This window comes from Lupinus angustifolius, unplaced genomic scaffold (genome assembly GCF_001865875.1).
Source record: "Lupinus angustifolius cultivar Tanjil unplaced genomic scaffold, LupAngTanjil_v1.0 Scaffold_17_75, whole genome shotgun sequence".
Classification (NCBI taxonomy): Eukaryota; Viridiplantae; Streptophyta; class Magnoliopsida; order Fabales; family Fabaceae; genus Lupinus; species Lupinus angustifolius.
The window spans coordinates 1-15,623 of NW_017719051.1; the positions used below are offsets into that span (position 1 = coordinate 1).

Below are 15,623 nucleotides of genomic sequence, written 5' to 3' on the forward strand. Positions count from 1 at the left end.
ATGTTTCAAATGGTAAACTTTCTCATATGTTATGCACAATATATATACATGTTTTACCAATTATATTATGCCTAATATGCACATATAACATGTATGATAGATGCATGAACATACAATTAACTAGATGATGTATCTCATGAATATGATATGACAATTAAGATGGCTTAAGAGACTAGTATCTAGGTTCACCTAACCTATACTCAATTACTACGGCACACATCCCAGACTACTTAGATTATAGACTCAATTTACATCCTAGTCTAGACATGACCAAATGGGCATAAGACCTATTGATTGTTGAGCCATCTTCAAGCTTTGTTAAAACCTTGTCTTCATCAAAACTTAGGCAAAGACATGCTAGTGCTATCATTGACACTTTGTACTTTCAATATCCCATTCTATTCACCTCATCAACAAACAACCTACTAGATATCTTTCCAACAAGTCTCCTTTTGAGGCCTTGCATAAAACTCTACCTGATCTAACCCACCTGATGACTTTTGGCAGCCTATGCCATGTCTCTACCCTCACTAGCAAGAGAAATAAACTTGACCCAAGGTCAAGAAGATGTGTTTTCCTGGGACACAATCAAGGTACTAAAGGTTACCTTGTTATAGATTGACTAAACAAGTAAATATTTCTTTCAAGGAATGTAATATTTTTTGAACACATTTATCCCTTTCATAACAACCAAGTTGAATAACCTAAATCCCCCAAAAGTCAACATGTTTTGCCTACTGAGTGCTTTGATTCCATATTCTCCTACATTGATCTAAATGATGCTCATCAACCTCTTCCTCATACCATCACTAGTCAACCTCTTCCTCCTACCACTACTAGTGAAACACCTCATAATAATACTATTAATTCCCTAAGTTCTACTAGGAATGATTCTGATCCACCACTTAGGCATTCAACCAGGATATCTAAATCACCTTCATGCCTTCAAGATTACCACTGCACCTTAGCCACAGAATCTCTACCACCAACTTCTTCCAAAATTAAATACCATATAGACCAATTCATCAACTATGATTCCTTATCCCACAATCACAAACATTATTCTCTGGCCATTTCATCTATCCCTACTCCTACTACTTATCAAGAGGCCATCCTCCATAAGTCTTGGCAAGCTTCCATTGACTCTAAACTTTCTGCTCTTCAAAATAACAATACTTGGAGCATTACCAAGTTGCCAAGCAACAAAAGAGCCATTGGCTGCAAATGGATCTTTAAACTTAAACACAAACCAGATGGATCCATAGAAAGGTTTAAAGCTAGATTAGTTGTCAAGGGCTTCACACAAAGATAAGGAGTGAATTACCTTGATACCTTCAGCCCTATAGTTAAGATGACTACCATTAGGTTTTTTTGTATCTTTAGCAGCTACTCACAATTGGTTCTTACATCAACTAGATGTAAATATTGCTTTCCTCCGTGGTGACGTAAATGAGGATGTCTACAGGAAAATTCGTCTCGGTCTCCATGTTTCCAATCCTTATTTGGTTAGTAAGCTTTATAAATCCATTTATGGCCTCAAGCGGGTCAACAGACAATGGCATGAAAAACTAACCAAGGTTCTTTTAACTCATGACTTTCATAAATCTCACTCAGATCATTCCCTGCTCATTAAATATGTGACACCTAGTTTTATTGCAATTTTGATATATGTTGATGATTTAGTTTTAATTGGCAATGATCTGTTTGAAATTCAAGCAACAAAGCAATAGCTCAATACCGAATTCAACATCAAGGACCTAGGAAACTTGAAATTCTTCCTTGGTCTTGAAATTGCTAGATCTAATAAAGGAATTACTTTGTATTAACGCAAATATGTGTCAGATCTCTTATTTGAAGCAGGAATGCTTGCTGCAAAGCCATGCTCCACTCCAATGGATTACAATTTGAAACTTCACTCCATTTATGGATCTCATCTGCCTAATCCTGCTTCATATCATAGATGTATTGGCACGTTACTCTACGTAACAAATTCCAGACCTTATATCAGCTATGCAGTTAGCTATCTCAGCAAATTCAATTCTTGTCCTACTGATCAACATCAATTGGCAACATACATAATTCTTAAATACCTCAAATTATCACTTGCTCTTGGTTTATTCTTTCCAACTTAGAACACAACAACCTTGAAGGTTTTTCATAGTCAGACTGGGCAGCATGCTTGGACACCAGAAAATCAGTTATTGGTTGGTGTTTCTTTCTTGGACCCTCTCTAATCTCCTATAAAAGCAAAAAACAAACTGCAGTATCCAAATCATCAGTTGAAGCTGAATATATAGCTCTTGATACGACTTCATGTGAAACATATTGGTTGCTCTATCTTTTCCAAGACCTCAACATCTCTCATCCTGCTCCAATTAACCTTTACGATGATAACAATTTGCCTCTCCACCTTGCAGCCAACTCTATCATCCTACTCCAATTAACCTTTATTGTGATAACAATTTGACTCTCCACATTGCAACCAACCTTGTCTTCCATGAACACACCAAACACATCGAGATTGATTGCCACATAGTGAAGGAACTTGTCTAGAATGACACTCTCCATTTTATGCCAATCTCTTCTTCCTCACAACTTGCAGACATGTTTACCGAATCTCTCTCTCCAAGTCCTCTTAATTCCAACATTTCCAAGCTTGGCATACTCAAATTTCACTTGCAAGCTTGTGAGGGGCTGTTGAATACAGATTATATTAGCCCAAATCAAACCCAAACACAAAAACCCAAACCAGAAAATAGCAAAGTTAAGATATAGCATATTGGTCGGAAAAGTTGTTAATGCAGTTAATATAATTTTGTTAGTTAGTTGTCATTTTCTCTCTTTTAACTCTAAATCCATTTGTATATAGGGATCCATCCCTTTCATAATTAACTACCGAATATCAATGTATCTTGAATCACATTCAAAGATTCTATCAAATACACATAAGCAAATTCTTCTTCTCCTTCTCATTCAAGATATCCTTTTCTTCTTTACTTTCATTATCATGAGTTGCACCATATTTTACAGTTAGTAACATACAAGCATTCATATCTTATGCTTTATATATTAGGTATTATATATTTAATAATCATACATTTATATAGTTTTTAATAACTATTTTATATTGATTATCTTTTATTTGCATAATCAATTATGCCTTTATTGATAAAGGAATCTATGATCCAAATATGTTGATAGTTCAGAGAATATATAACTCAATATATTGATTGTTGAGAGGATTTGTTGATTAATTTTCATATGAATATGAACTTATCTCTCAAAATGGGGTAAGACATTCTTACGAACTCGAAGTACCAAGTGAGAAGCAGATACACGTATATTGTGTGTGAACTTTTAACTCAAAGTTTGAGACATTTAATATCATTTATGAAAACTGATTATGTTGAAAAAGTCTTGTTTTATGTTTAAGGTTAAATCTATAATATGATTTTCCAGTAATGAAATATATTTTGGATATGTTTGTATTTAAGGTTGTTCTTTATATTATTCATTAAAGAAGATTGTCATGCTTGTAACAGTTAAAAATGTCAAATTTTAAACTTTTTACATTACAGTGTTATTAAGATTTATATTTCACTATACCATAATTTTCAAATAGGCATGTTGACCACAAAATTCTAATCAGTGAAAGTGTTCGAGACATTTAATGACATTTATGAAAACTGATTATGTTGTAATGAAATATATGGTTTTTAAGTAGTTATATTGTTTCAAACTTTTAATCGTGGACTTGAGAGCTCGAAACATTTATATCATTTATGAAAATTGATTATGTTTTTACATTATAGTGTTTAGTGAGATTTAAATCTCAAATATACTATGATTCTCAAGTAATGAAATTTATGATTTCCAAGTAGGTGTGTTATGTGAAAACTTTTAAACGTGGATCGTATGTTCAAGATATTTATAAAAATTGATTATGTTGTAATAGTCTTCTTTTAAGCTAAAGGTTAATTCTGTAATATGATTTTCAAGTATCGGAATATAGTATGAATTCCCTTGTATTTAGGTTATTCTTTTATAGAGATTTTCCATATTTGTGACAGTTAAAACAGTCAAATTTTAAAGTTTGTTTTGTATAACCAATGATGTCTTATTATCTTATGGTAAAGAACTAATCACTTTTAAGATATATGGTTGTCTCTCATACCAAGTTATGTTTATATTTTAACATTTTTAGAATCTTCTAGGAAATGAACTAGTACCGGTGGAAGACCTATAGACAAGAGACCATTTTGCTTAGTTTTGTTTATTTTATTTTATTTTAATTTTAAGGAGACATGTATTTCTTAAGAGTGTTTTAGGATTTTGTTTTTACCTTCATTAGATAAAGCCAAGTTTGAATGACATTCTAAGTGTATTTTAATATTTTATATTTATAATGTTTTCCCTATATATTATGGGAATTTCAGTGCTATGAATAGTCTTTTCTTTTAATTGGATATATTTTCGTTAGCATAATATTATTCAAATTAAGGTGTCTTAATTGTACTACATGTTTCTAAATTAGAAGCAATTATAATTCTTGTGTGATATGTTGTTCAACATAAAATCACTCTTTTTCAAATAAGTGTAAAAAATGCTTCTTTAAATGGTGAAATTTAAGAAAAAATTTATGTTAAACAATCTTCAAGTTTTGAATATATTTAACACCCTAATTATGATTTTAAATTTAAATAGGCCAGTAAAGGAAAAGAAGACACCACTTTATTTAAAAGAATTTCAAACAGTACAACTCTATATTGATAATCTTATTTTTGGTGATACTAATAAAAGTCTTTGTCAAGAATTTCAAAAGTCTCAGACTCACCACTAAATAATGGACCTCCTCAAAAAAGGGGAACAACCTAAGCAGAATTTTTCTTCATAAAAAATCCTCAATTAAAGAACATCTTTTTTCGCAACAACCAAAAGGATGAATCTTTTTCAAAAGAAACAAAATCATGAATTTCCTCCCATAGTTTGAATTCTGGACAATAAGTTCCTATGGAAATAGTATTTATTCCCAGTTCTAACAATGAAAAGGAGATACCCAACATTATGGATATGCTCATGATAAACATTGGTGCATCAAGAGTGCAAAGTGATACATTGTACGAATCTCTAGAGAGAGAAAGTGATTTTTGTATCCAAAGAGGAGTACAAGTTCCAAACCTGATTAGGGATAATGGTTTACCTTTAATGACTTTCCACAAAACAAATGAGGGAAGAGAGTTCTTGAATTTGGAGCACCAAATGATACTAATATGATGAGAGATGATTCATATTGTTGTAGAATAAATAACACCATAAAGGAGTGGTATTATTGTACCATAAACTGTGAAGAAAAACCACAAAACCAGTTCGAGAAGCTCCGGAGTACTGCTATGTTTTTAGGAGCTATTCAGCAAGAACTGGTCAGAGACATTAATATCTTTGATTAAAACTTTGAGAAACATGTTCAAAAGATGCCACAATTATTTTATTTCCTAAATGCTCCAATCATAAAGGATTTGATCATCCAAATTCCCTTTAAAAGAATCCAAACTTCTCTGTTCAAGTTATTTTCAAATTAAATTAAAGCAAAGTCTTGTTGAGACTACAAGTCAAAATCAGCCTATCAAGCATTCTATATTGAAAAAAATGATGGGGAGAAGAGTTTAGCAAGTGACTATTGACCTCTAAATCAATCCTCATCTTGGAAATGTTTTCTATGAAGACCTACTATGGTACACGTAGTGTACTATGTATCACTATTCCATATGACAAGCCTTATAAACTTAAGCCACTTATGAGTTCCTCGATGGTCCTCAAAACCATGATCATTTGGTTTGAACTTTGCTAAAATGGTTTGAACTTTTAGGCTAGTTGCAGAAAAAAAAAATCAATGATATTAGACAAAGAAGATATCTTCTTAGAAAATACCAAGAGCTCATGAATATTTTTATCATCCATAAACCTTATTTTCAACAATGTCACATCAATCTTCTATTTTCGTAAATTAGGCTTATGTTTTAGATAACTTTGACACATATCCCTTAATGGAAAGGTACATGAAAAAATTTGGGAAGCACCTATGTGAAACTAATTTATATGAATATGTGTCAGATAATTCAAAGAGAACTTACATTAGCAAGTGTAATAATCTCAAAAAATTCCAAAAAGAAAAGGAATCATACAAGTCAATAATTCTTTATACCAAAAAATAAGTGAAGCAAGCTCCTTCAACCAAATTGAAACAGGAACCAGCCAACAAGCTCCTAGCACAAACTCAATAATGAAACTGGTGAACCATGATATGTCACCATGAGATATTATCCAACATTCTCAACATTCAAATGTGGAAATAATGGATGTACTATTATTCTCTAAAAATAATCAATGACAAAGAGATAAAACCATTGTAGTGGTATATCATATATGGAACTAGTGAGGAAAGACATCACTACAACCTCTCTCCTAGTTAGAACTCAAGATAAGATGTCACTACATCAAATTCTTACTTACATCAAAGTGGATGATGTATAATAATGAAGAGGGTAATATTATACATTATTAACATAAAAATTTATACACGCTTAGTACAATATCCAATATCATTTATATTTTTTGAAGAGTCAATGATAATTAAATATGAATGATTGAATGATATAATAATAGTATATAAAACCCGTGGATACATTTTCCCCCAATAATGATGATAATGTATGGAATGAAATAAAGTGGTGACCTAAAATAGTGTAAAATGTAACATAAAGTGGGACAAAGCCACAACGACTAATATAGTATAAGAAGCTTTGTAATAGTAAATAGTGTAGGTCTTCTATATATAGGAAAGTTTGAGACTTGTTATACGCATAATGGGTTCAATAAATGAAACTTATGTTTTCTAATATACTTATATATTCTTTATGAGCTTTCAATATTCATACCATAATATCTCTATATGGATTAGGATCATCTCCATTAATGGAGAGGTAAGTGTTTTAAAAAGTAAAACAAAATGCATCTTCAAATTACAATATTCTTTTGATTACAATGAAATCACATTTTTATTATTAAAAACAAATGAAAAAATATGCATTTGTCTCTCAATTAATGAATAAAGAGTATCATTACTCCTCTCTATGCATATATAAATATATTAAATATATATGTAATGCCAATATAAAGAATCATATACAATCAGTATATTAATATCATTTATTTGTATTATTTTTTATTCGAGAGTCGATTATTAAATATAAATATTATATGATTTAATAGTCAAAAATTCTTATACTCTAAATGCATCTATCTTTTTCTTTTTCCCATATCCTTTACACTTGTCTCTATAGAGAATATATGCATCATAAAATATCTAGCTTTAGATCCATCGCATAATACTAGCCCTCATGATAGCACCTTAATTTAAGAATAACCAAACGTGTTACTGTGACATGTGAGCCTCCCTCAGCCTATAGCGTTCAATTTCTTTTCTGAAAGTAATCAACATATTATTTTTTATTTTTTATTTATATGACAATATAAATTAATTTGATAGACATAAGAGAATAAAACACTTTAATATGTGATCTATATCTCATCATGCACTATACGTCGGGATTCGTTACAACAAAACAAGTCTTCCAAATGGGACCCACTCTTTTTCTTTTCACCGTTTTCTTGAAAACGAAACGCCCTTTCACTCACACTCTCTTCAGCTCCCTCATTTCCCTCTTCAGTCCATGATATTTTATTTTTTCTCTCAGCTTAAAGAAGAAAAAAACAAAACAAAAATTCCATAACGCTTCAATAAATACAAATAATAATATACGAAGATGAACGTAGAAGAAAGAATGATGAAGAGTTATTATTGTCTAAAACAGTTCCCTCATTAATTTTCTTTCTCTGTAGCAATACCAATTCTTTACTTCGTTCATAATCTACCTCTTTTTTTTTCCTTTTCATATTACGTTTCGGATCATTCTCGACATTATTGCCGCCATTATCACATCTTCTTCTTCTCCTTCTTTTTTTGGTATGTCATTTTCTTGATTCCTGATAAAAAATCTTAAATGGTGTTTTTATTTGGATGCTACATTTTTGCATCACTCTCTTGTTCAAGCTTGTTTCTCATTACATATTTTTACTTTTTAAGGCCGGAATTGTACAAAAATGGAGGAAAAATTGAGTCTTGGGCTGAAATGAAATGAAATTATTGATTTTTTTATCTCTTTCTTTTATTAGGAATATGGGTTTTGTTGCTCTTGATTTTTTTATCAAGAGGGTAGCTTGTTGTTTTAGTTCTTAGCTTAGTATTTTTCTCTGATTTGTTTTTTTAATTTCTAATACTTTTTTAGTTATAAATTTTAGTTCTGATTAGATTATTGAATGTGGTGGTGGGTATTAGAAACCCATTTGTTTTTTATAACCAGCTCATAATTTTACAATGTTATCATATGATGTGTATGGTTCTCTTTTTTTGGGTTTCTGTTAAGTAATTATGAGCATTTAGCATCATTATTTAGAAAGCTCGTATTTTTTGTTAGTGGTTAGTGGAATTAAATCAATTGTTGTCATTGTTTTGTTCACTGAATCCCAATGTGGGTTCGATTCCTCGGAGCAGTTATGCACCCGAAAGTAATTAGTTCGGTAGTACCAATAGAAATCCCAAAGTGGGTGGTTTTGCGAATGTGGGGGTGCATTTCCTTTTGTGGTGTAATATATGCAATTGTTTCCCTTTCACGTGGCATTCCATCATTAATCTTTCTGGACAATGTCAAAACCATGTTTCCATGTTTTCATGATCAATATTGTTATTTTGTGTTTGTGCCAGTGCCATAACAAATGTACTAAAGATTCATAAACCTTGTCTCCATGTTCAAAAACTCTGCAGCATGAGCTTGTAAGTGAAACTTCAGAGTCGAGAGTGAAGTGAGTGTACATTTTGCAATGCCATTCAACAAAAAGCCAAGTAATGAGTTGCTGGAACCTGCAGAGGACATGGGATTTGGTTTGGAGGTAAGGAAGATCAGCTCGAAACGGCAAAGCAGCTCAAAGACAGCAGCTAAAGAAAGTTCTTTAATGCCCCAATCATATCTAAGTCTATATGATAAATTTGAATCAAAGAATGGCATTGGTCCAGAAGACAATAATCTCAAACAAAAAGGAAAGCGGTTTGCAGAAGAGAAGATTCAGAAACGGGAAGGTGTGGAGAAAAGTGCAGCTGAAAGTGATGAGCTTGTCAAGCACATGTCAAATTTGCCAGGTTATCTCCTGCGTACGGAAAAAGGTGAAAAATTTCAAGAGAAGGCGTTCAGTGTCGGGGTGCTAGATTGGTCACGACTTGAACAGTGGAAGCACAAGCATACCTCGGCACCAACTAGCAATTTCACATCATTCAATAGCAGTGAATCGTCATCAAGAACAGCCAACAAATCATCACCTAGTGTTCGCAGCAAGGTGAAACTTGATAACAATAAAGTGTTGCTTTCTTTGGGTATCAGGCCATCTGATACAGAACGTCTTCATGAAATTACCAAACATCCCATTTCTAATGTCAAACAAATTGAGTCTTCTAAAAGTGGAGCTAAGAGCATTGGAGATGATCAGAGAACGACACCGTTGGCATTTAAGCCCTTTGAAAAATCTCACTCAGATATATCTGTCGAAAAGGAGAGGAGGAATAGCTATCAGAAAAGACCTTCACAGTTGGGAAATATTGCATCGAACATGAGGCACCATGGGGTTTCACATATTCCCAATGAAAATGCAAATAGAACGGGTGACGGAAGTAAGCATAACATGGAGAGTTTGCAAGAGTATAACCACAAGAAAAAAGAGAGAAATCACAAGTCCATCTGTGATATGGGGCATCTATCAGTAAAACCCAAACACAAAGGGGTTAGTTCTAAGGAAATGAGTTCCAGCAGCAGTGGAAACGGGAAAAAAGAGTCAAACTTTGTCATTGGTTGTAAACATGGTGATGGTAAGCCAAGTAAGATTGTGCAGTTTTGTCACGAAGAAGTTCTGCAGTCAAGTTCTTCAGAGGATTTTCAGCTTTCTGAATCAAGAACATCACCATATGAATTTTTTTCAGAATCAAGTCAAACTAGTTTGTCACATGTTTCATTTCCTGAGGAGGATTGCACTGAAGATGTATGCTCTAAAACCCCACATTCGAGTGCATTGCCTTCTCTGCCTGGGCTTTCTTCGGAAACAATGCAACACAGAATTAGTACTGAAACTAAGATGTCTAGCATGAATTCTGCAGGTCCTTGCATTGAGAATGATGTGTCATTAGACACTAAGTTGAGAACCCAGTGTGTTTTCAGTAATTTAAAGCAATCACTGGACCAAGAAACTGCTGAGCTAACAGCTCGGAGAGGCATGGTGAATCCATCCCACAATCGTCGGTTTAGCTTCAGCTTAAATCGGATTGGAAGAAGTTTCAGTTTTAAGGAGGGGTCTGCTCTTCCACAATTTAACTCCATTTACGTCAGTGCAAAGTCTAGTCCAGTGACGCCTCAATCTTCTGTTCGATGGAATAATCCAAGCAAAGATGCAAATAATCATAACAGGGCCATGTCCAGCCCCTTGTGGAGATTGTTAGACCCGATATTTAAGCATAAGCCATCATCAGACATACAGCATCCAGCTGAAAGCAGTCAGACATGTCCGGGAAGCAAGAATTCAATCAGCTACAAAACAGTTGATGTCAATGAATCACTGAATGCTGAAAAGAGCAAGGGATCACCAGTTCATGGCCTCTTGCAACTTACAATAAAAAATGGACTCCCTTTGTTTAAATTTGTGGTCAGCAATGAAAGCAAGATTTTTGCTGCTACTACTAGTAAAAGTTTAGCATCCCTGGAGAAGGATGATTTAGGTTGCAGCTTTACATTTTACCTGGTAAATGAAATTAAGAAGAAAAGTGGTGGATGGATGAGTCATGGGAGCAAAGAAAAAAGTTGTGGCTATAGCTACAATGTTGTTGCTCGGATGAAGTTTTCTTGCTCTAAAACCACTGAACCAATCAATCAGAACTCCAGGAGACAGTCTCTGGTTAGAGAGTACATTCTATCGGGTGTTGAAGTTGGCCATACTGATCAAACACAACTGAAGCTCATCCAGAGCAGGGAGCTTGCAGCTATTGTTATTGAGACCCCTTTTGAGAACTTAAGTGATGAAGGACTGCATGGTGATACGAGTTTGTTGAAGAAGGAATGCTTAAAGTGCTCGGCAGATGAAAGATGCTTATGCAGCTCATGTGTAAATGGGATCTCTGATAGTACTACAGTTATACTTTCAGGTGCTCTACATGGTTCACCAAATACAGGTGAACCTTCGCCATTGATCTATCGGTGGAAAAATGGGGGATTGTGTGATTGTGGAGGCTGGGACATTGGTTGCAAACTGCTTGTGCTCTCCAACCAGAAGCATGGTCCAAATATTCCAAAAAGTTCAAAACCATACCATGATTGTTTTCAACTTTTTGTTCAGGTATAGCTTTTACATTTTTGCCTAAGTTCTTGTATACAATTTAAGTTTTACAGTATTTTGAAAAAAATAGTGTTCGGAAAGAGATCATGATATCTCATTTATAATATATCATCCTCGTCACTTTCAGGAAGGAGACGAGCAAAACACACCCATTTTTACTTTGTCCCCTTTAAAGGACGGATTCTACTCGATCGAGTTTAATTCAACAATCACTCATTTACAGGCATTCTTCATTTCGGTTGTAGTTTTAAGCTGCCAGAAACTACCAAGCTCCTTTGAAATGAATAGCATGCTTGAAGAGATCCTTAAGGAACCCAGTTCCAAGAACAACAGCAGACTTCAAGGGAAAGCACCAATGAAATACAGTCCTACTCCACCACTCTCCCCTGTTGGAAGAGTATAATTTCAGAAATGGTCTTTTTTTGCTCAATGTTTATAGTTAGCTTTTAAAGATATGCAAGTAGCTGAGGAGTAGCAAGTTATGCAGTGCAAAACATTTTTCTATTTTCTTATTTTTACCTTTCATACATGCAATCTGGTATAGTAATAGTCCATTACACCAGCATATTTGTTGTTGCAGAAAAGGGATTGCTCTTTGTACTCTGTTCTGTACAAAAGAACCACTGCTCCAACATCATCTTTGTACAAAACAAAACGTTAATGAATAAAACCAGGAGGGAGATCCTCTGCACTACTTGGGAAATTCAAAAGAGAACTGAAACTATAAATCAGAACATAATCATAATCCCTCCATTGATTGGAATGTTTGCTTCCAGATTTAAGAAGCATTTTTAATTTTTAAATTGTATATTGTTTTATCTTGTCCTTTTATGTATTCTCTCTTTACTTTATTTTATGATGGACTGTTTAATTGCTTAATAAGAACAATTTATTTCCTACATAGAAGACATGGTTTCTTCTACCAACAAGAAGTTGGTCCAATGATGCAAGATCTTACTACATCATATAGTACCATGTAAGGTTAAGAGTTCACACTCTCCATAAAAGATTAGTTCTTTCTCTTAAGATGGGGATATCTTTGTATACACAAAAAAGTACATGGTTACATGGTTTCTACTTCTGAATATGATTAGCACGACCTCATAACACTGACTAATAAGTGTTTGCTATGATTAAGCATTGAATGCAAAATTGACGTGCAAAATGATGAGTTGTTTATGATACAGATGTCTATATATGAAAAAAAAATCAATTTAAATCTCAATATGATGGGCTTCTTATAAGCCGTTTGAGTTAAATACAGAATTTTAGAGAAGTTAGATTGCAGGCATGAACAAAGCGGTTCGCCTGAAATTTATGATAAATTCATTCATGCAGATTCCACAGCTTCTACACATTATTTACGCAGTTAAGTTGCAAAACATAAAGGACGCAATGTTGTGACAACTAGACCTCCCAGGCTAACCGATCTAATCACTTACAATACTTGAAAATAATTCTGATTTATAGTCTTAAATGAATGAAGGGTTGGGTCAGTTGAATCGTGGAAATTTCGATCTAATCATTTTAACTTGGTTAAATTGGAATAACCAGTCAAGTAAATTAATGATTCACTTAAAATTAAAAAAATGGAACATTGTTCTAATATTTGTTTTACTCCGGTCCAAAAAATGGAGAGATATTACTTAAATAATCTATGCATAATTATCAAATATAATTTTTTACAATTATATATAATTATATATTTATAGATAAAAATTATTAATTATATATGAAATCACACAGTTCGACCAGACAATCTAACTGTTTAAACTTGTTAAACCTAATATGTGATCTCTATTTAATGTGAGGGTAGTATTTGGATATGGATAAAGGTTTAGCACAACCAAAAACAAAAATGGAAACAGACATAACCTCATATTATTATATAATGTAAGTATTTATAAGTCTACAGGGGAAGCATGATGGATACAAATAAACCACTGGCCATTAATCTTCTCAAAAACATTCGTTACAAATTGTCCTCCCCATCTGCCTCCTTTTGTTTTCACAAATTCCATGCAAGTAACATACCCCATATCCCCTCTAGCATGAACCTTAATGTCTTCTAGTTTAATTTCTAGTGGAAATTCATAGTTAGCCCATACAATATTCCAGCTCTCGATAACATCTTCATAACCAGATATTCCTTTCAAACCAGGGTGTACACAGCATACCTCATCCCTTTTCGCCCACATGGCTTGCATTGCTGCAAGGTCACCGTTCCTGAATGAATCGTAAAACCGGCTGTTTACCCCAAAAACTGTTGTCTTGCTATCTTTCTGAAGGGTTTTTAGAGTATCCCTTATTTCTGCAGCTTTGGCATAGTTTTCATCTGTAATTGCATGCTGTAGCTCCTCTTCCAAAGTCTGTTCATCCAATGCAATGTTCTCACTGCTCAAGATGCCTTCTGAATCTTCACTTTTTACTCTCTGTCTCCCTGATAGAAACCAGAGGCATAATTTGAGAGAAACGACACTAAATTTAGCACAAGATTTAGTGTTGAAACTCGGGATATAGACCCACAATAACCAAAATCAAGATGAGGAAAAAAATACTGGTCATTGGAGATCAATTTTTATGCTCACAGAGAAGACTACTAAACATAATATTCTCCAAAAGGTAAGTCGAAACACGAATGATAAGGTTCTAAGAAAAGAAACTTACTTAATCTTCCCATTTGCAAGTTTGGACATTGGCCAGGCAAAAGATTTACTTGATATCCTCTTCCAAGACTTTTGCCCAAAACTAAGCTGGTTTGAGTAAAGGAAGGCAGAGAAACATGATGGAACTTCTTAAAGTTATTGATGAATGAACCCGGGAAGAAATTGAATTCCTTCCTGGTAGAAGAAAGTACCTTCATATCAAATGTCAAATCAATGATAATGAACCAAGGGAGCAAACTAAAAACTTTCAAACTACAGAACAATTTAAAGGAAAAATATAACTTCATCCTTCATTCCTCAGCAAGTCATAGAATCAATTTTCATTGGCAAAAATCATAAAAGGTCATCTTATCTGAAACGGTGCAGTGGAAATTATGATCATACTCCATACATGTTAGGCCTGATAATGCCATAGTCTAGATATTACTTTAGCGGGTGGTCAAATTAGTTAGGCTTATATACAAGGATTGATAAGAGGGTAAGACACAATGGTGAGGTTGTTTATCTTGTGACCCGGAGGTCATGGGTTCAAATCCTTCACTTACAAGAATACGACTGCATAAATCTACACTTCCCAAAGTCCCCCTAGATAGGAGCCTCATACACTAGGCCACCCTTTTATACAAAAGGGATTGATAGTTAGACAGGTTAAACAGTACAGGAGGAAGCATTCTCTAGATTTGTGAATATGTGAAAATATTTTCCACTCAGTTTGTAAAATGAGAAACCCTTAGGGGGAATTCTTACTTCATCTTCTTTTTTTTGTCAAGATTCAATAATACATATCAATTTAATTCTCTTCCTCTATTTCCATTGTAGCTTCCTAACAAACAATACATGAATTATATGCAAGCATCCAAACAGGCACAGATTCTTTTTGGTACTACCAAGAGTATCCTCACCCTAGTGCTAAAACATGGCAATTTTGACAGATTCTAACTCAAACTTCTCTATCACAGAAAACATTAAAGATAATAATAAAAATGAAATTTTGGGTTTAAAAACGAAAATATATAAAATGGGAAACTCACATTGAAGGAAAAAGTAGTTCCATGAAGTGCCATTGTTGAAAATGCTTATTCCAGAATTACATCAACCAGGAGCTAATAAAAATAATTTAATCACGTAAGCCAAACAGAAGATAAGGAGAATCAAGTGTGTTTGGATAAAAATTAATGTTTGAAATGAAAAAACAGCAGATACTACTAGTATTCTGGTTCTAATAATCAAATTGAGATGATAATTTATGATTCAAAAAGAGAACTTGAAGAAATTGAAATTAAAGAACAACACAATAAAGAGATTAAGTGACTCATTCTCACGTAGTAGAAGAAAGTGAAGATAGTTAACCTTTAGAAGAGGAAAATCGAAAACGCTGGTGACGAGAGAGATAGATCAGATAGGATACAGGTGCTGATATGGGCTTTGTTGATTGAAATAGAGTGCCGTTTCGTTTGAAAAGGTGTCGTT

The 15,623-nt window shown here is 33.6% G+C and overlaps 2 protein-coding genes across 2 annotated transcripts; one reads left to right on the plus strand and one right to left on the minus strand.

Annotated features, from left to right (window-relative positions):
• The first annotated feature begins 7,739 nt into the window (after positions 1 to 7,739).
• Positions 7,740 to 12,202, plus strand: LOC109338078. Its single transcript, XM_019575211.1, has 3 exons — positions 7,740 to 8,023; positions 8,882 to 11,487; positions 11,615 to 12,202. Exons 2-3 carry the CDS (start codon positions 8,938 to 8,940, stop codon positions 11,888 to 11,890), a joined length of 2,826 nt encoding a protein of 941 aa, XP_019430756.1. The 5' UTR covers positions 7,740 to 8,023; positions 8,882 to 8,937; the 3' UTR covers positions 11,891 to 12,202.
• A 1,144-nt stretch (positions 12,203 to 13,346) lies between these two features.
• LOC109338073 (F-box protein SKIP8) lies at positions 13,347 to 15,618 on the minus strand. Its single transcript, XM_019575205.1, has 4 exons — positions 15,504 to 15,618; positions 15,185 to 15,256; positions 14,155 to 14,344; positions 13,347 to 13,927 (listed from the first exon to the last, which is right to left on the minus strand). The coding sequence occupies exons 2-4, from the start codon at positions 15,215 to 15,217 to the stop codon at positions 13,389 to 13,391; spliced, it is 762 nt and encodes a 253-aa protein (XP_019430750.1). The 5' UTR covers positions 15,218 to 15,256; positions 15,504 to 15,618; the 3' UTR covers positions 13,347 to 13,388.
• Between the last annotated feature and the right edge of the window lie 5 nt (positions 15,619 to 15,623).